General features: G+C 36.7%; 1 protein-coding gene across 1 annotated transcript in view; it reads right to left on the minus strand.

Moving 5' to 3' along the window:
- The window catches only part of LOC125256018 (transformation/transcription domain-associated protein), a 101,211-nt gene that overhangs the window by 57,485 nt on the left and 21,838 nt on the right, over positions 1 to 21,888 (minus strand). Inside the window, 18 exon segments of the mRNA XM_048171646.1 lie at positions 3,506 to 3,652; positions 3,742 to 3,852; positions 3,985 to 4,119; positions 4,247 to 4,405; positions 4,737 to 4,943; positions 6,240 to 6,506; positions 6,939 to 7,067; positions 9,696 to 9,894; positions 10,925 to 11,106; positions 11,208 to 11,372; positions 11,488 to 11,607; positions 12,350 to 12,469; positions 16,401 to 16,469; positions 18,719 to 18,889; positions 19,291 to 19,412; positions 20,615 to 20,711; positions 20,801 to 20,962; positions 21,569 to 21,829. Of these exon segments, the coding sequence (XP_048027603.1) occupies positions 3,506 to 3,652; positions 3,742 to 3,852; positions 3,985 to 4,119; positions 4,247 to 4,405; positions 4,737 to 4,943; positions 6,240 to 6,506; positions 6,939 to 7,067; positions 9,696 to 9,894; positions 10,925 to 11,106; positions 11,208 to 11,372; positions 11,488 to 11,607; positions 12,350 to 12,469; positions 16,401 to 16,469; positions 18,719 to 18,889; positions 19,291 to 19,412; positions 20,615 to 20,711; positions 20,801 to 20,962; positions 21,569 to 21,829 (2,823 nt within the window).

Genomic DNA, 21,888 nt, shown 5'->3' on the forward strand with positions numbered 1-21,888 from the left:
TTTATACTACATGTGTTTAGGCTATTATAACAAACATAAAACCATATAGGCCACGTACACACCAAGTTTCAGGAGTGACAACCGCATTTAAATGCGGGAGTGAATCCACTAAATTATCATTACATGCGTGTACGGAACACGAAAACCGATGATTGACAGCCGATGATTGGTATCCGTTAATGTGACCAAAGTAATATTACAGTGACAAAACACTCGTTATTTTCAGCAATTTAACTAAACACAGTCGACGGTGGCGTCATGTTTTGTTTATGCTTGCACAGCCTGTTTCACACAGAACGTGCTCTTTCTATGTTGCCATGGTCACATTATAAGAGTTTTTGGGCTTGTTGTTTAAGCTTGTGCCATAAAGCGAATGGGTTTAAGTTATTAAAGTGAGCAGACATGAATTGCGATGTTTTGGTCTTATTTTCAGCATAAAGCATTTGGATTTATTTTGGTTTATTATGGGCTTATTCTTGTTTGCCGATTTTACTAGCAAGAATTTCCAAGAAACAAATACAATATGTAATACTAATAATTGATATTATTATTAACTCTTATTTTTGGTGCTACCAAATCTGGTGCTACCAAATCAGGCTACCAAATCAGCATCGGTGCCACGATGCTAGAGGCCTAAATTGTAGGGTGGTAATCATCAGCTTCTATGGCTGTTTTACAAGAGGACACAAAAGAGTCTGCATGTGTCATGTGGGAGTCGTCAAATGTACAGAATGTCACCATGTCATAATGACCAATAGGGAAACATTTCCCAATGCATTCATTTTTCTAATCTTGTAAGCAGGAACTTCCCAGGAGGATGTGAAGGCATGATCTGATCTTTGGATGAGTAAAGGCAAATTAAAAGTCTGCAATGTCCAGGAGCACTCCTCTCTGCCATATCAGAGCATTTCAATCATAGGCCTACATGAGCATAGGGAGACGCAGAACTGTCTGCTCTGAAAAGAATCAATAGAGTGGTGTGTCCAAACAACAGGAAGCCCATTGCTTGATAACAGGTGGAGTGAAAAAGGAAGTGAGAGAGGGATGGGAGGTTACAGTGATAATAGTGCAGGTGGCTGACACTCACTAACTGGGAGCTTTTCTCTCAAATGACAGCTGAGTTAGTCACACCAGTGAACTCCAAAGAAAGAAAAATCATTCATAAGAGTGAGGATATCGATTTGGCTGGCATCAAAACTGCTCTTGGAAAGGCACTGGAAATAATGAAGAGGGATGTGAGAGGAACAGGATATGGCGGCCTTCATCTCCAAGATGAACACTTCAAGTCCTGTTCACACCAAGACGAAAATTTGCAATAAACATTTTAATTTGAATGACCGGCTGCTAAAGAGTCTGTTCAGAACAACAGGAGCACTTGAATGCCATCAATGCACTATCAATTTTTCATTGATCAATTCTAATCTCTTTTCCATCACACTGCAAAAAAAATAAAAATAAATAAAAATATATATCCCAAGCAATAGGACTTTGACAACATGGTTTTGATCACATGCCCACATCAGCTGCTGTTATATAAAACCACGACATGGTGGCACTCAAGACCAGAGTATTTTGCTAAGAGATATTTTGCTAATAGCAGATGAATCCGGAATCAGCTCTCGTCTCTATAGTCTTGTATTTGGTGTTCTCTGATTAAGACCATATTGAAATCTGAACAGCTGTTTGAAAACATGCAAATACTGTTTGTCTTCCTTTATTCTCCCTGACATGCAGGTGTCAGAAACAAGGTTACAAAGCACTTTGTGTCTGGAGTAACCAGGGTATTTCTGCTTTTCTAAAACCACCACCTACTATAAGAGAGTGAATTTGCATTTTCAAATTGCAAATTCGCTGTCATTTTTTTAACGTTTTTTATTTTTAGTAAATAATTTGCGAAAACTGACTGAATTTTCATTGCAAACATTCATGTAGGTTTGCATAGATTTTCACAAGTCAAACTTTTATGAGGGTTTTTTTTTTTTTTTTACAATGAGACAAGAACTACCAAATCTCACATCCAGACTCAAATTTAGTTGTGGCCTAACAGTTATACACTCAATGCATTGAACAGCTTCCTGGCAACAAGACTTCAAATCCATCTTGAGGTATTTCCCTGATCCCATTTCCTTTCATTCTCCCTATTGTAGCCTGTCTCAAATAAATAAATAAATAAATACTAGAGATGCACTGATCGACCAGCCAGGGATCGTAATAGGACGATTTTCCACATGATCCGCCCAGACCAGTAACCATTTAAGCGCCACTCATTTTGGTACTTGCGACTCACTGCTTGAGACTGAGAGGCGGATTATGTGCGGTTCACCTATATATAGCTCAGTGTTCCGCCTGCCTTTGGTGTGAGCGTGAAACCAGCGTAAATTAGTAAAATAAAAAAATTAATTAAAAAAAACCCTCACATCTTATCAATTCCCACCCGATTCATTTTGCTGCCAGCAGCACAGGCATAACATCAGTTGCGCGTTCTGGCTCCTTTCTCTCCGATGGAGAGAACCTCTCACTCACTTGTCTCATTCGCTCCGGTTAAATAGTGCTTGTATTGAGCATAATTTTACTAATTTACAAAGGTTTTGCACTCACACTAAAAGCGTGCGCAACTCTGATCTATATAAGTGGACCGCAGATAAGCCGCCTCTCAGTCTCAAGCAGCTTGTGAGTTGCAAGTACCAAAATGAGTGGCTTACTGCACTTAAACGGTCAAATACACACAAGAATTATGTCTAAATACCCATCTTTGCAAGTATTCAGTTAAACACAGTCAGTTTTAGAACCTAATTAGTTACAGTATATTGAACAGTATATTGAATCCGTGCATAAACTCTTAAAGTGACAGCAGCCTAATATTCCTGCTGCAAGCATTAATCTGTATTTAATTTTTACAATGAAGACTATCCAGTGTTATTTTATATTTGATTACTTTAATTTCTTACCTGAATATACTGTATACAATATATACTGAATATATATATATATATATATATATATATATATATATATATATATATATATATATATATATATATATATATATATATATATATATATACACACACACATATATATATATACACACACACTGAATATACTGAAAAACTTAAAGCCGTGTTTATTTAATATCTTTCTTATATTCAATTGCATTTATTTGTGCTGTTGTTTGAAATTTGTTTATGTTATTTTATTAATGTCTTTTTACTTGTTTTTTATGAAAATAAAATTTTGCATTGCAGAAACGTAGATTTTGTGTTTGTATGCTGTCAATTAAAGTTAAAATATATTAAAATCGGAATCTGCAAAAATGGGTATCGGCAGGTCACACTTGGGAAATTGGAATCGGCCAAGAAAATTGCAATTGGTGCATTTCTAATAAAAACATTTTTATATATAAAAATAAAAGAAAATAGACCAAAAACCCATAAAGCTTAAAATTTGACCATTTCTGGAATAATAAAACAAACAAACAAACAAACAAAAAAAAAAAATAACTCACCACAGTCATGAGGAGCTTGTCGAACCACTGTAGTTTAAGTTCGGCACGGGGCCACATATCCGGCCTGAGGGCAGTCTTCATGAGGTTCACACAGCGACGGGACAGCAGCTCTCCGGGGGAGCCTGCTACATTAGTGCTATCATTCACCTGCAAACACAGAGCAGGATTTAGCCTGTGTAAGTAAGTATTAGTCAATGCTTCAGTAAGATTCACTACGCAGGCCTGAAACAAACTACCTGGCAGGCGATGCGGATGAGGAAGTTGACAACAGTATCTGTGTGCTGCTTCTCCACAGGTTTGGTAAGTAAAGCCTCAGTGCCTGGCATCGACTGACTGCGGCTAAACACCTGCACATACCAACACAAACACAATCCAGCCAATGTACTTAAACATGGCACAGTCCATCAGGGAAAAGAGTGTGAAAGACTGATTACAGTGGTCACACTCAGGCTTCAGCAAGCGGTTTAAGGTTTCCTCACCGTGCCGACAGTACCAGCAGCAGTGCGGAATCTCTTCACGTCTTGTGCCGAATCAACAGACATTCCTCTCTTCATAGCACCAGAGGCTCCGCTCGTGCCCTCACCCACACTTCCTGAATCAGCCTCTGATTCTGGCTGCAAAAAGAAATTAAATAAACCCAATAAACTGTTGGAATCTAAAGCACAATAGATTTTAATCACATATAATTAATCACAGAAAACAAAAACACTCATTTTGCCATCTTATTTCCTGGCAACAGACCTGTTGGTCTTTGATTCTCTGGAGCTCCCATTTGATGACCACCTCAGCTAAATCCACTGCCAATTTCCTCTGTTCGATAGTCACACTAGGTGTGAAGCCCAATCGCTGCATAGCACTGATCATGTGCTGAACCAGGTGATGTCTCACTGGGTAATATACCTGCAAGCAGAGACACATACACTCAACCAAAGTCTACAAAAAAACTAAATGTTTTATGAATTACTAAAACTAATACCTAATGCTACACAATATAAATTGAACAATGTGAATATTGGATAATAAAATTAGACAAGCAAAAAGCAAAACATCACCCAAAGCAAAAGTCAAAATATCAAGATATTTTAAGCTATAATCTCCCAGCCCTACGAAACCTATTACATTGAAAGTCTTATGATTACAAATCAAATACACTCTTGATATGCACTAGATGTAATATGGGTGACATTAGTATGACAATTATCTTTAGGGATGGTTAAGTGATGTTACATACTCTGAAATGCTGTACAATGAGATGAAGTATATGGACAAGTTGGGGAACTGTGTGGCCCTCCTCCACAATGATCTTGCGAGTCCAGTGAGTGAGCATTTGATGACCGTCCTCCATCCGAGCAGGTACAGCTGGTGTGAGAATTGCCATGGCCTGCCGAACAATGGCACGTGCCTCCATTGTATGAGCCTTTAGCAGACTGTGGAAAACCTGCACAGAACAGATACATTGACATTTAGCAGCATTTTACAGTAGTAGCTGACTGAAGTGACTTCCCAAAAGACTAAACTTGGAGTAGCAAAAGCTCTATCCTTTGCAATACTGAGGTAAGAGAGGAATTTGGGTTTGAGAAACGTATTTTATCAGCAAAGGCCTGAAATCATATTTGTTTGTAAATGTCTTATTTTTCTATGGGTTAATTATTTCAGGAAGAAAAAAAAAAAAAAACAGATTCAACAGCCCAAATCCATAGGTTATTTTAATTTCATCATGGCCCAAGCCAAAAAATCTAGACAAACAGGCAGAAAATTTAAATCTCTAATTTTAGTCTTTAGTCTTTTTTATTTAAAAGTTATAATTTAATTTATAAGGCTATTTCCTTCAATTGGTGTGACTTCACAACAACATATAGAATCTAATGATCTTTAAATAATTTAAATAAAATGACAAAATAGAAAAATTTACTTTATCAACATATTGACTTAGACTAACCATTCAAAGGTTTGGGGTCAGTATGATTTTTTTTAAAAAGAAATTAATAGTTTTATTAATCAAGGATGCTTTAAATTGGTCAAAACTGATGGTAAATAAATTTATAACCTTACAAAACAGCTCTATTTCAAATATAAATATTTCACAAAAATATAAAGCAGCACAACTATTTTCCACATTGATAAAAAAGCTTTGTATTACCAAACTGAATTACTAGAACATTAGACTTTTCTCTGAAGGATCATGTGACGCCGAAGACTGAGTAATGGCTGCTGAATGTTCAGCTTTGTCAATAGAGGAATAAACTACATTTTAAAATAAATTAAAAAAAGAAAGCAGTTTAAATAGTAAAAACTATAATATTTGTAAAATATTATTACAGTTTTATTGATAAAATAAATGCAGCCTTGGTAAGAAACTTCCTTTTAAAAAAAAAAATAAAAAAATCTTACAGACCCCAAACTTTTGAATGATAGTGTACATTTTCAATAACATTTTTTGATACACAAATTGGTTTTAGGTAATACAAGTAACATTTTGTACAACATATTTGTACAAAATGTACTTTTTGCCAACTTCATATCTGATATCATCAGCTGGAGATTATACTAAATGTTTAAACCTAAAATAATTTTCACAGGCTTGCCTGTTTTTTTCTCCATGCCAAAGATTCAGTTATCAGCTGTTAAAGAAATAATTTCTCTTACTATTTTGGACCAATATTTTCTATCAGACAAAATCAGATAAAGGCATTTCATGGTATTTTTGGCAGCTTCAATTTCGGTGCATGCTCACCTGTAACACAATCTTCTTGTGAATGGCAAACTTGGCGATAATGTGAGCCAGCAAGAGGTGGCCGCTGTACTTGCAGGCCGGATCCACACAGGTTTTGGGGAGCAGGCACGGCCAAGCAAAGGTCATGAGACGCCTCAGCTTGCTGTTCCTGCTCTTGTTGTTGTCATGGATGTGGTGAGGTGCGTGCTCTACCAGCAGGGTCGAGAACTGAAGCAAGTAAATCCTCAATGAGTCTGCCAGATCTGCCTGCTTCTCAGGGTCAAGAACCTACAAGAAAGAGAGGGGTATATGTCAAAACACACTAAAAGATGCATTGTTTTCAGTGCGTTGAGGCCACGCCTGTGATGTAAAACAGACTTAAACGTTTATTTCAACTTCAACAGGTTCCTCTTCTGCTGGAGGTGTTGAAAACAGACCCTGGGAACAATCAGACTGATTGGTTTGCTCTTTGCTATGATTAACAGCAGGGGAAGGACAATCAATTTGAGAGTGAATTAAATGAAGGCTATTAACCTTCACCTCTGTGTCACATTGGGTTAGTTTGAAAAACAAACACTATGACCTTTAGGTGTGGCCTTGAAATATCTGCCAGTGAAATAACAGCCAGAGGTCATCCGAGATGAACTAGTGACTCAATAAAGAGAGAGTGTGACAGCACTGCCACTGCAGCTGGTCTGAAGCTGCTGGACAGGGTTTTACCTTGGTGATGAAGACACTAGTGATGCTCTCAGGGTTGTCACCCTCTGGATTGGGTGGCCCAAGGAGTTGCTCGCCTTCCCCTTTCTCAAAGCTGTACAGGAAGGCTGGGTTCAGGATGTGCTGCAACACCTGGACAATGAACAAAAAATAATATACAAGCTAAATGTATTTATTTACATAAAAAAAAAAAAAAAAAGACACCTTCAGTGCTCTCAAATGAGGTTTTTATTTTTTCAGCCATAATTTTGACCCATACTTCAAATGGCCTTTAATTCAAATGTATATTGTTTTAATAATGTTTGGTTTACTTATCCTGTTTAGATGTACTTATTATTGTTAAAGGGTTAGTTCACCCAAAAATGAAAATTATGTCATTTATTACTTACCCTCATGCCATTCCACAGCCTGTAAGACCTTCGCTAATCTTCGGAACACAAATTAAGATATTTTTGTTGAAATCCGATGGCTCCGTGAGGCCTTCATAGGGAGCAATGACATTTCCTCTCTCAAGATCCATAAAGGTACTAAAAACATATTTAAATCAGTTCATGTGAGTACAGTGGTTCAATATTAATATTATAAAGCGACGAGAATATTTTTGGTGGGCCAAAAAAACCAAAACAATGACTTATTTAGTGATGGTCGATTTCAAAACAATGCTTCAGGAAGCTTCAGAGCACAAATTAATCAGTGTATCGAATCATGATTCAGATTGCGCGTCAAACTGCCAACGGCTGAAATCACGTGACTTTGGCGCTCCGAACAGCAGATTCAATACACTGATTCATTATGCTCCGATGCTTCTTGAAGCAGTGTTTTGAAACCACCAGTGCCATCATTAAATAAGTCCTTATTTTGTTTTATTTGGCGCACCAAAAATATTCTCGTTGCTTTATAATATTAATATTGAACCACTGTACTCACATGAACCGATTTAAATACGTTTTTAGTACCTTTATGGATCTTGAGAGAGGAAGTGTCATTGCTCCCTATGCAGGCCTCACTGAGCCATCGGATTTCAACTAAAATATCTTAATTTGTGTTCCGAAGATTAACGAAGGTCTTACGGGTGTGGAACGTCATGAGGGTAAGTAATAAATGACAGAATTTTCATTTTTGGTTGAACTAACCCTTTAAAATATTTATATTTATATAACAATATAATAATTTTATTGACGTATACAACTATATCAACATTGTTTCAAGCATTGTAATTTACTAAATTGATTGAATTTGCTTAAATGATCAACACCAGGACTGTTTTGGCAGCTCCAGCATAAATAAAGCCATTAACATGTATGATGACAGAAGAGACAGGGACAAGCACAAAGTGGCAGCTCAGATTCTGTTCATTTGATAGCTCACTGTTATTAACCACTCTGATGATGATTTTTAGCCATGTTTTTAGATGCTTAAAACCCCTGAATTCCTCCAATATTATTTCCAGATCTCATCTCTTATGTATTATATAATTAGTGTCTTTGAAGGCTAATTTAAGCTATGGGATAATACTAGGTTTGTACTTAGATGAAACAATGGTTTGTCCAGTCAGACACAATGGTTGTGTTGTTTAATATCGGGAGTGTGCATCAGCATGTGGATTTATTCAAACATTGGTGCCGTAGGGCTGCAGGTGTTCCTTCATTATCCCTCGTCCTAATGAGCCCCTCTACCGTTCACATGACTGATGGATCACAACAAATCCTTTTCTACACAATCCATCACAGCCCAAACCACCGAGGCTCCAGCTGCCTGAAAACATCACCTTAAACGTGTATTCTGTTAAGAGCGTGCAGCTGCTGAGCTCTCTCCTGGGTAATGTATGGGATGCAACGTCTGTTTGGCTGTGAGGGGTGATTTAGCAGAGCAGGAATGGCCTCAGCCATCAAAACTGTGAAGACTATCTGCCAATGAACTGCTACCGTTTCTCATTGTCAATTGGCATTTGGAGGAGAACATCCAGTTCATTTTAATCAACTGGCATTTGATCTTTTTCTCAAACTTGATGGAATTCTTTCACATGAATAAAAATGAAGTGGGAATAAGAAGAGCAGCCTTTGAATACCACAATGACCCATTTACCGGTGGGTCCATGTACCCCAGGTAGTGCTCGCCCACTATAAAACACCCCTTCACAGGGCTAGACAATAAGGGATGCTCAGAGAATAAATGAGAAGGGACCAGTAAAAAATGCTGTATTGAAGTATGTGATATTTTGTCATTTAAAACTAAAGAGGCAAGAGTATTTTCAGTTTTGCCTCAGTGATGGTGAAAATGTCACCAAACAAGTTAACATCTGAATTACTGGTGCATCCGAGCTAGAAGAAAAATGTCCCATCTTCTCCAGGGATGATTAAAGGCAAACCCCTCAGCATATGAGCAATGGATATTAGAGTAATCTGCAGATAAATATTCATTAGCGTTCTTCAAAGACTTCGGATGATGGTGAAGACGTGCCTTTGAGAGCCAAGTGTGTCATGCACGGACAGTCCCTGTCACCTTCCCCTTCTCAAACATACATATTCAGCAGGGGCTGGTTGTTAGCTGCATTAGATGGTCAGTGCTAAGAGAGCGTGACGCTGGGCCTCTCTGAACAGAAAGGTGGAATTTATAATGTTGACCATAGAGGTCCGTGTCATAGCATCAGTCACACTCATGGTAGCTCTTAATTAAAAATGAGAGGTCTTCACAAAAGCAAATTTCATCATTTCTCCTCGCATGTTAAAACTCACAGCAGTATAAATGGTATAACCTCACCTTCGCCTTAAGCTCATCATTGAAGTGTGGGTCATTGAACTCTACAAAGCGGAAGAAGAGCGCTCGTTTGTGTGTGATGCTGTAGTTCTTGGGGATCTCTTCCTCCATGTACTCCTTCAGGAAGGTCATATTGCACAGGAAGCGACCAGTGAAGGCTCTCAAAAGCTGAAAGAGCAGCTCAATCTCAGAGTAGTTGCGTCTGAAGGAAAATGCAACTTTAGTTTCAAAATCAAAGTGAAAACTTGTTGTATTTCCATTTTCCAAGTTAATAACACCACTTAAAATATTTGCAACAACATTAGTTTGGGTTAGTTCAGCCAAAAATGAAAACTCTGTTTTTAATTACTCACCCTCATGTCGTTCCACACCCGTAAGACCTTCAGAACATCGGATAAAATCTGATGGCGTGAGGCCTGCATTGAGGGCACGTTAACTTAAGACTTTCAAATGCCCAGAAAGGTACTAAAAACATATTTAAAACAGTTCATGTGACTACAATGGTTCAACCTTAATGTTATGAAGCGACGAGAATACTTTTTGTGCGCCAAAATAACGACTTTATTCAACAATATCTAGCACTCGTCACTGAACTAAACACTGCTTCATGAAGCTTAGAAACTTAATGAATCTTTTGTTTCGAATCAGTGGTTTCGGAGCGCGTGTCAAACTGCCAAAGTCAAGTGAACCATTGAAATTTTGAAACACTTATGATGCAACGAAGCCTCGTTTACTGTAATCACGTGACTTTGGCAGTCTGAGATCGTTTGATACATGCTCCGAACCACCGATTCGAAACAAAAGATTCGTAAAGCTTTGAAGCTTCATGAAGCAGTGTTTAGTTCAGTGACGAGTGCTAGATATTGTTGAATAAAGTCCTTATTTTGTTTTTTTGGAGCACAAAAAGTATTCTTGTTGCTTCATAACATTAAGGTTGAACCACTGTAGTCACATGAATTGTTTTAAATATGTTTTTATTACGTTTCAAACGTCTTTCTGGACATTTGAAAGTCTAAATTAACTTGCTCTTAATGCAGGCCTCACGAGCAATCGGATTTTATCAAAAATATCTTAATTTGTGTTCCCGAAGATGAAAGAAGATCTTACTGGTGTGGAACGACATGATGGTGAGTAATTAAAGAAACTTACATTTTCATTTTTGGGTGAACTAACCCTTTAAGTGTTTCATTTAATTTCTGAACCACAACAACCACCAAACAGAAAACACTTACTTGCAGTAGCTAAGCAGACAGAACGCTAGAAGTTTGGGCTCTTTCCAGTTGGTTGCAGCCATGTTGTCTTTGCGGTGGCGTTCCTGGAAGGCCTCGCTGACCCATACACGTCTGAGTTGACTCACTAGAGAGTGCTGACCCGCCAACCATCCTTCATCATTTTTCACAATGATGCTTATGATCTGAAGAAGTGTTTGAATGCTCATTAATATTCAGGCTCTACAAATGAACACATTACATCAAATCTAACAGTAAATGATTCAGTTAAGAGAGTGTGGCCCACTTTAATGGCCTGGAACTGCAGATCAAGGCGGGCGGTGCTGGTGGAGGGAGACCCGGGTCTCACAGTTGCTGCAGGCCCAGCTGGAACCAGCAGAGGGACAAACCGATTTGGGTTAGAAGCCAAGACATCTCGAAGTGGCTTGGCATCTTTGTGCTTCAAGAAGCTCTGCAAAAGAATAATGGTAAAAAAGATGAAGGGAAAAAAAAAAGTGTAATATTCATAATTTTTTTAACAAAGATACAAAATACAGTATGAGGTATGGAGAAAAAAAAATAAACACCATAAACATGCGGCTCCACTGTGGGTCGTTGAGAGTGGCCTCCATCATGAACAGCTCTACAGTTTGAGATGGATGACGCGTCAGGAACTTGATCAGCGGCTCTCTAAAGGGACTGCCTGCCTGTGGAGTAAAAACATCAAAACAAAAGAATTGCATAAAACCCACAATATTCACACAGTATAAAATAACCTTCAAATCAGTGAGCTTACCAAAGATGCATTCATTTAACCAAAACAGTAATATTATGAAGTATTACTATTAAAAGATAACTTTTCCTATTTTAATATATTTTTAAAATGTAATTTATTTCTGTGATGGCAAAGTTGAACTTTCAGCAGCCGTTAGTCCAGTCTTCAATCAATGTCACATGATCCTTTAGAACTCATTCTAATGCACTGATCTGGTGCTCAAGAAACTTTTCTTATTGTCAACAGTTGTTTTTCAGGATTCTTTAAAAAAAGAAAGTTCAAAAGAAAATGATTGATTTGAAATAGAAATCTTTTACCACATTGTAAATGTTTTTACTGTCATTTTAGATTAATTTAATATATCCTTGGTAAATAAAAGTATTAATTAAAAAAAAAAAAAAAAAAAACTTTTAAACAGTAGTGTGTGAATATATATAGTCTATTCAATGATTTACAAATCTGCCACATTAGTCTTTGAATTATCTTAATTTGTGGGCTGATATAAATATTGATATGTGATTATCTTTTGATTCATTTGATTACTTGATCAAATATTTAAATGACTTGCATAATGCACTGATTAATTAACAGGCTCAGTTCAAACAAACTGAACTAGCATTCCCTTTAGCTGGCATGCACTTGGCATGTATTTTTGCACGCAGATTAGACTGTACCTCTATGAGCATTGCCCTCTCCGTCTTCATGACCACCTCAAGCAAAGGTTTGACCAGGGTCTGTGGAGCAGCTGGTATCAGATGGAAAAGGTTTATAATGGCTGAACAGATCCTCATTTCCTGCAAAGGTGAACAGAGGAATGCATCACAGTGATTGTTAGTGATAACCAGCAGTGAAAAACCAAGCCTACCCTCCTGTAATATATAATCAACAGTGACAAGTTGGGGAACATTTGCAGGAAAGTCAACAGTGGCAGGTTGGTTCCTGGAAAAACGATCACAGAGCCATTGGTGCATCATACGCAAGTTTGAGAGGGACCACCTCAGAAATGTGAAACTTAGGGATCAAACACAACACCACGGACAGAGATACAGTTACAAAGACTCCACTAGCACAGAGTAACCACGAGCACAATGAGAGCGGAGCCAGTGAAGACCCCACAGCAGGCCGCCATCTCACCTCTACACCCTCCATGGCAGGCTGCGCCAGAACAGGAGACAACAAACAATCAGCAAAGCAGTGTGGGTAATGAGCACTGTATGGATTGAGGGGATGGGTTCAGGTGATGGGTGAGGGGTGTGTGTATTTCTGTGCAGAGGAATCTTCCTTCTGGGCTGCGCACTTGTTTCTAACTCAAGTTGCAAAAAAATAAAAAAATAAAAAAATCAGCGCAGAAGGCAAAAAAAAAAAAAAAAAAAAAAAAAAAAAAAAAAACCTGAGGTAAAAAAGCTAGAGATGGAATGGGCAGCATTTCAGCTGGACTCCATCCACAGGTCCATTGATTTTCAGTGTGGAAACTGAAGTTGAGAGATATCTTGGGTGGTAATACTCAGCACAGATTAATTAGTGAGAAGGGCATCCTACATAAGCATAGGGATTAAGATCATAGTGCTAAATAATTGCAAAAACCAATGATAATTTCTTAACATTTAAATGCATTTTACTTATCAGCAAAACCCCTCCATAATTGAATAACAGACAAAGGCACCATAAACATTTAAAAAAATGTTTTATATTGGGGATAATATTTTATATACACATACATACACACATTATATTGTATTATAAATATCTAAGTGAATCTCACAAAACTTGAGAATTTTCAAAAAAAAAAAAAAAATTGCATAAAGAAAACAATCAGAATCAGATATTAGAATTTTTTGTATTGAGATTTTCAGGAATATTAAGCACACTTTATTTATTACATTTTGGTTATTACTGTAATCCATCTGATATTGTCTTTACCATAATTTTTTTATAAAAAATTACTGTAATGCCGAATAAAACATTTTTCTCTAAAGAATATGACACAGATACTTTCATATTTGGTCCTTTCTGATGCCGATACCTGTATTTTCATTGAATTTGTAATTTTTTAAAGAATATTGGGAAGAGAAACCAAAAAATATATAAATCATACTTGTTGGCTTAATTTGTTTAGTCATTTTCATGCTTATTTATGCCTATTAAAATGCACAGGCTTCTGTTACTTTCAAATGTTCATTTCACCATTCTCTTGTATTTTATCTTTCATTTAATGGCACACATTTAGAGCTACTCAATTGCAGCAATCACATGATGTTTTCCACATCTTTCCTCTGCGCACTCAATCAAATACGTTTGTTTTATTTTATCAGCTCATGAACAAGAGTTATACAGATGTGAATATTGAATTTATATTCTATTCATTAGATTAGGGGTGGGCAATATACCGGTAGACCTGATTAATCGGTAGAAAATATCCTCTCTATCGCTGTGCTGCATAGTCAAAAAAGTATAATTTGCGTTTTAAGCCTTGCGGTTTAAAAAAGTGATTTTAAACCAATCAAGTGCAATAAGCAGCGAAAGAGAACTCTTTTCAGTATGTGCACGCTGTCTGAGAGACTGTTTCAGAGCGCACACACCCGAAACGTGCGCACAAAAAGCCGCTGCTTATATAGCATGTGAGTACTGAATCGAGTTCTTTTTGGCACCTTGTTGGGCTTGAACAGTCAAATACACATACTTAATGTGTCAAAATGCAGTATTTGCGAATATCCTTTGTAAACACAGTCGTTTATGTCTACGTGAACGTACACAGGTGAGAAAGAAAGCACATATATTAGATCAGTCCCTTCGGTCTTAAAGTGACAGCAGCCTAATATATCTGCTGCCATCTGTGCCATTATCGTTAACCAAAACATCTCATTACTCTTGACTCAATCGCTGTTGTAACTTTAATAAATGTATATTAAATTTACACAGTGAAGACAATGCAGTGTTTTCTGTATATTTTAATACTTTAATCTTAAAATTTATGTAATAGCCTGTTTATAGGCCTATCTAGTGCTTGAAGTTTTTCAGGTAGGTTCATTTCATTTGTATCTTTGTTCTATTGTATTTTTATTTCTAGTTCTTTAATTTTTCAGGTAGCTCTTTTTAAATGACTGTCTTTGTTCAATTGTGTCCTATTGTTTGAAATAATTTTTTTGGTTCCTATTATCACTGACTATTTACTTGTCTTCAGTTAGCTAATTTTTTTTTTTTTTACACACTTTTTTTAACTTTAACTTAGTCATATTGATACTGAAATTGGTGACGAGTTTTATGAAATTTCAATGGCATCAAATTTTGAAATAATTTAATTTAAAGCAAAAAATAGCTATACCATGATATATAATGTTATACAATTATTCACATTGTGATATAAGATTTTGATCATATTGCCCACCCCTAAATTAGAAACATTTACAACAGACATCCTTAATCTTGGATATCTCCATTCTGCTCTCCGTTCTGTTACACATTCTGGTATTTCTTTGTGTGGACACAAACACTGCACTCAAACTGCATGTTATCAGTTTTTGGTATTAGAGTATTTTAATGAGAACAAGTAAGAGTACATGAGCACAGTTTTGGGACCGATATCAATGCGAGTTTGGTAACAGTGCATCCCTAACTTCAACAGCAAAATATCATGGCAGCATTTGTTGTAATGTCTTTAAAAAACTAATTTTTTTAAAAGACATTGCAACAAATGCTGCAATGATGAATAAATGCATATAAAAACTTTGCATTACAGTAAGAATAATTCAGGGGGTAAAATAAGTATAAATGTCATAATGCCAAAATCCTAGCAGTCTTAATAAATAGCATATATTTTTGTGAAAAAAAATTCTCACTAGGGGTAAAATATGAACCACATTTTTTTTTGAGAAAAATATGAATAAAAATTCTTTTGTAACAAATGGCACAGAAAAACAATCCACAGTCTTCATGATCCCTGAGTGCATATTCTCACTATTTTTGGGACGCTGTCAAAATATTTTTACACTGAGGAAACATTGAAAAACAAGCAATGAGGAACAAACCCTGTACAGAACTAGCACCCCAGCATGGGCTTATCTGAGTATGAAGGCTAAATCTGTACGCTCTCCCTGAATCGACCTTCTTTTTCTCTGTATGACTAAACTAATCTTCTGGAACTAGTGTTCTGAATGCCCCCCACCCCTCCAACCCTGAACCTGACTGACCCCACCTCATTGTCATGTATGGCTGGTCATTCTGTCATTGTTGTAAGAATATTAAAAACTGCAGGAACAGAGGGCCAATTTGCATGTAATTATAATATATTTTAGAGAAAGGCAGGGCGTGAACGAGACAGAAAGAATGGCAGCTCGTTTTGAAGCATGGAAACAGCGAGGCTTTTTCCCCCCTCACCTTTTCTTACTCTACAAGGTTATCTGTCCAACAAGATAACGAGGATCCAGAACTCTGAGGCTCGTTACTTAGGCGGCCTGGGGGTGGATGGCGCCTAATTAATCATTGATTGTAATACGGCCACTCACAGAGTCTGAGTGGGGCGACCTGGGCTGGAGGGGGGAGTCCAGTCCAGACCGCTCATCTCAGCTCTCCATATCCACATAACCCTTCTGCTCACGGATAAATTACAAAGCTTCACCCTTGTTAAGTTCAACAAATAATTCAAGGAAAAGCAAAATACTGCCATTTGTTGGCATCAAAGACCAACAAACCCAGCATACAGATATATAAAAACAAGCTTATACTCACACTGCCATCACTACGCTGGCCTCCTTTATGCGTGATCACCACCACCTCCATCCATTTACGTAGATGTTGCTGCAAGAGCAGGAAAAACATTGAGTTTAACATCTTGACTTTTTAAATTCTTTGAATAATGTAGTGTATTCTACCATTATCTGCTATACTCTTGAACCCTTTGAAAAAAGGATTTTTAAAATATCTTCAAAATATTAAAAAATTTTTTTTAAAAAAATTAAAAAATAAATAAAAAATAAAAATTACAAAAACACACACATACATATTTATATATTAATTTAGAATTACGGGTAAGGTTCAAAGGTGTTTCACATATGTTTTTATATAAGGTGTTTTGTCACATCACACACATAATTGTTATTTTAACAAACTTTAGGATCTGTCCACTCATGTAACTGTTAAAATTGATTAAGCAGTTATCTAATGCATCTGTATCAATAGTAGGGCTGGGCACTGACACAAATTTCATGATTCAATTCAACTTCGATTCACGATTCAATAACGGTTAATTGAGGCCTACCAGGTACGTAGATGGCAATTTTTTTTTTTTCAAAGAAAAAAATTAGTGCTGTTAACATGTTAACGCATGCAATTAATTTTTTCCTATTTAACGCAATTAACACAGCATCTGTTTTTTCTGTCATCCTTTGGCTAACATTACAATATATGATCACGCTCTTATTCACGCAAATGCTTTTAAACCATTTAAGCATGCCAAAAGAGAAAAAGAGAATGCGCTGTCTGTGAATTTCCTGTCACACACACACGATGCACAGAAAGATGCACGCCGGTATCGTGCGCATGGATGGCGTGCCAGAATCGAGTTCTCTGTCACGCTTGAACGAATAATAACACACACAATGATGCCAAAAATGTCTGTTTTGTTGAGGATCCTCAAAAGAGCAGCCTTGAATGAGTCAAATAAAGTCTTAAACGAAAATAAAGAGTTGTGAGAAAGTGGGACGCGTGTGAGATCCGCGTCAAGTGCAGCGGTGGCAGCTCTTAATGTGACAGCAACCAAAGTCATACTACTACTACTACTACTACTACTACTACTACTACTACTACTACTACTACTACTACTACTACTACTACTACTACTACTACTACTACTAATGAAAGAACAAAGGACTTTTGTAGCTTTAATAATGATTATATTTAATTTAGGCTATAAGTTATGCAGTGCAGACTGTTTGGTAACTTTATTAAATTTCTGTATTTTCTTAATGTTTCTTTATGTTGTTTTTATTTGGAGATTAACTGTGAAATTATTACATTATAAAATATTAAATGTACAAAAACTTGTTTTTAATTGTGATTAATCACAGAAAAAATGTGTGATTAATCGTGTTTTTTTTTTTTAATCGATTGACCGCACTAAAAAAAAAATATATGACTAATGCTGTAAATATACAAGAAACCCCAGTTGATACATCACTATAATATAAATTAAAGGCCACCTACACATAAGGAAGTTTTATAATAATGTTAATATAATACATTTTTAATAATAATAAAAATACTATGAATATGCAATATAATGCATAAAAGTTGCAAAACACTCCTCTATAGAGATTATTTTTCTAGCTGACTAATGGGTTTTGACAGTGAATGGCTTTTCTGCGGTAAATGTAACACTGCGTGACATTGTTTACAAGCTGTTTTATTGTAGTCCTCCCGGTGGTTGAAACACTGATTAAGCAATTACATGATACAGATTTCGGTAAATTGTGCTGTATCTTACAACATACCTTCTAATGTTCATTCAAGTTTATTTCATGCTGTAACTAGTAGTAAAGTGGAAGAAATGATCAGTTCACGTGTGCTCCATGCTGAAACTTCGCTTGAACTGAGGCGCTACAAGCGATCGGTCATGCCACATTGGAGCAACAAAATGGTATTAATTGTTTTAATTTCGTTATAAAATTGACAGAATTTGAAAGCTGCTACTTTGTTTCATATCAAAAGTAACAAAGCTCAAAGCGATTATTGCGATTTATTAGATGGGAGGCGCGCTACAAAGTTTTGTTCATTTATCAACTGAAAATAGCATAGAATGAAAGATTGATTCTTTGCATTTAAGAATTGATATCAGGTCTTAAAAATGAAAAAATTAAATTCAAGGAATCAATATTTTTTACCCAGCCCCTAGGGAATATTCTGGTTAAAATATGAGCTGTCATCATAAGCACGCAAGTACAAACAAACTCTTTGTAAGTCTAAATTATTTTTAGGTGGTAATAGAGCTTAAGATATATTTAACCCATTAACATTCATGGACACTAAACTGTTTTACATTACTAACTTACCATCATCTGGTCACAGAATTTGTCATTGAAGGAGTTGGGGAAGAGTCGCGTGACAGATGTCAGTCTGTTGACCACATTGAGCGTCAGACTGCGATAGTCTCCGAGCATCATCAGCAGGGGACGCATATGCGTATGGATCTGATCCACCTCAATAGTAGCCCCCTCTAAGAACTGAGAAATGCATAGGAACATTAATACACATTCAGACTTCAACGCATTTATACGGTCATTAAACAGCCCATGGGTGCTTAATAGAGACAGCTGCTTTTACATGCCTTACAAGGGAGACTACACGATAATGGCATCTTAAAACCCTGTTTTTCGCTACTGTCCTGTCAACTCACAGAAGCAGAAAAACTCTGAACTAGTGCAAAAAGAAAGGCCACGCCAGCCTTCCGCAATGAGACAATGCATCACGGCCAAATTCATTTTCCTCTCAGCCTGTTTCACTCTATCCTGTATTGATCTTTTCAGGCAGGACTCATTAGAGGCAGCAGTGCAGAGGAAGAAAGTGTGGAAGAGACAGAGAGATTGGAGAAAGGAAATGAGGCTGGTGGAGCGAGAGGGCTGACCTTTCTCATGCAGGCCTCTCCGGCCTCCTGGAGCTCACTGTTAGTGGAGTTAAGGGCCTTGAAGAGGGCAGCTATGATCTTCTCTCGGGACTGGGGAAGGTAGTTACAGGCCGCCAGAGCGTCTGGACAAACAGACAAGCAAGTGTTAAACAGTAAAATCCAAAAGATTGACAAGCTTACAGCCCTAATAGCCAGTACACATGTATTATTTTCTTTCAGTTACGTAGCACACACAAAATATTTGCATTTATCAGTATCTGACAGTATCAAAATACTATGTCTCTGTTCCAATACATAGTTGAACTGCCTATGTAGGCAGCAGCATGTTAAGGCATCACAGGCACACTACAAGCACAAAGGCTGTTCCAATTGTAGAGAGTATGATCATGCATACCACCATTCTGAACACATTTTGAAGGCAGCACTACATATATCCTCAGCAGAGAATGCAATCCCAAAATGCACTGCAACAAATGCAGATTAAGAAAAATGTTCACTACCGGTCAAAACATTTTATTTTTTTCTTTCTTTTTAAAAGAAATTAATACTTTTATTCAACAAGGCTGCATTAAATTTATCAAAAGTGACACTTTGACAATTTATATAGTTTATTATAATTTATATAGACATTTATAATGTTTCAATTTCAAATAAATGTACCACAGTTTCTGCAAAAAAAGTTAAGTGGCACTTTTGAGCAGTGATCATAAGAAATCTTTCTTGAACATCAAATTGGCATATTAGAATGATTTCTGAAGGATCATGTGACACTGAAGACTGGAGTAATGGCAGCTGAAAATTTGCCATCACAGGAACAAATTTCATTTAAAAATATATTAAAATAGTCATTTTAAATTGTAATGATATTTCACAGTATTTCTGTTTTCAAATAAATAATATTTCTGTTTTCAAATAAATGCAGCTTTGCTGAGCATAAGACTTTTCAAAAACATTAAAACAAAATTCTTACTGACCCCAAACTTTTGAACTGTAGTGCAAGTACACAAAGTATCAATAAAACAAATTAAATCTAAGCATGGACTACTTTACTTTAGCAACATGCTAACAACAAATTTTTCCAACCAACAAAGCCTCCTATGTGATTTATGCGAGGAGTTTTATTTATATAACATACAGAGTTGCTGCCTCTGTAAAGTGTTCAAAATCAATATCAGGTTCCAGGTTCTTATCAGGTTCTATTTCAGTTAGGATGCTACATTAGAAGGCAGTGGTCTGTAGGCAGAAAACAGCAAGACAGCCTACTATGTTTTGGAACAGAGCTTTTAAAGTTCCTTGTATATATGAATGAAAAAGTAGCACGTACTAAGAGCGGCAATACGTAGGGGCACCAGTGAAGGAAGGCTTTTATAACAGGGCAGCTTCATCAGGGCAGCATCTTCAGCTTCACACAGGTTGAGCAACTGTGTTCAATCAGAAAGGAAGTTCAAAGAGCATCAACACATTGATGTATTCATAATACCCACTTTAGTGCAGAGAGTTTCAGACTGACCTCTGTGTAGAAGACTTTGTGCTCCACCACATTGAGATCCATGGTGAAGAGGCGGGGCTGTAGGGTGGTGCAGAACGTGTTGCCCTCCATCAAGCCGATCTGAGCGTTGGCGGGCTGATGCCGCAGCAGGTGTTTCTTTGGAGGAACCATATCCTGCAGCACCTGGAGGAAATAAGGAGTTTTAAACTTTCCCTAAATAGAGGAAGGAAGTTGACCTAATGTTGCTTCCTTGCAGAAGTTAACAATAAGAATTGTGTGATAGCCCTAGGCCCGTGTTGATAGAGTTGATGGAAAGGTCACTTGGACAGTCTAGTGTTATCAAATCTTATAGAATGTAAGCATGTGTTGTCTTGTAAAATAAACATTTGCTTTTCTGTGAAACATTGAAAATTGTGGCCATGAAATCTGCTGATTTAAATACCACATCAATATAACTATTTTAGCAGGCTAAAACATCTAAAAATGTCTTTGCCAATTGGAAGTTAAATTCTAGTAATATATTTCCCATCTATTGTTGCACGACCTAATAATTTATATTTTTAAATATAGAAATGTAAATTTAAAATTGATATTTAATTTTAATTAAGACATGGTTTCTATTTTAGCAGAGAAAACTTAAATTAACATTTAATTTGAATAATTTTAAATTAATATTATTTGTAAATTTCTATTTTTACAAATAAGACATCTATACTCCTGAATAAAAAAAAATAAAAATAAAAAAAAGTAACATAAAAATGTTGTCGTATTGAAGTATATCATGCTCACTTCTTTATGAGGCTCCATGATGATGGTGACGCTCTTGCCTGTGACTTGAGCCAGAACCTGCAGAGAGTGCATGGCCTGCTTGCGGACAGTGGAATTTGGAGAGGTCACCTCTCGTACCAGGTCATGGGTTACCAGGTGGAAGGATTTGTCCTGGGCAGACAGAAGCTCTTCAGTCTTCTCCTCATCCTTTAGAGGAGTGGCACATCGTATTAACAGCTGCTCCAGTGTGGTCTTTGCCATGGCAACTGCACCGTTAGACACCTGAGAGAGACATTATGGGATACAGAAGTTCATGCAGGTAACCCAAAGATAAATGATTT

Source organism: Megalobrama amblycephala, linkage group LG20 (genome assembly GCF_018812025.1).
Source record: "Megalobrama amblycephala isolate DHTTF-2021 linkage group LG20, ASM1881202v1, whole genome shotgun sequence".
NCBI lineage: Eukaryota > Metazoa > Chordata > Actinopteri > Cypriniformes > Xenocyprididae > Megalobrama > Megalobrama amblycephala.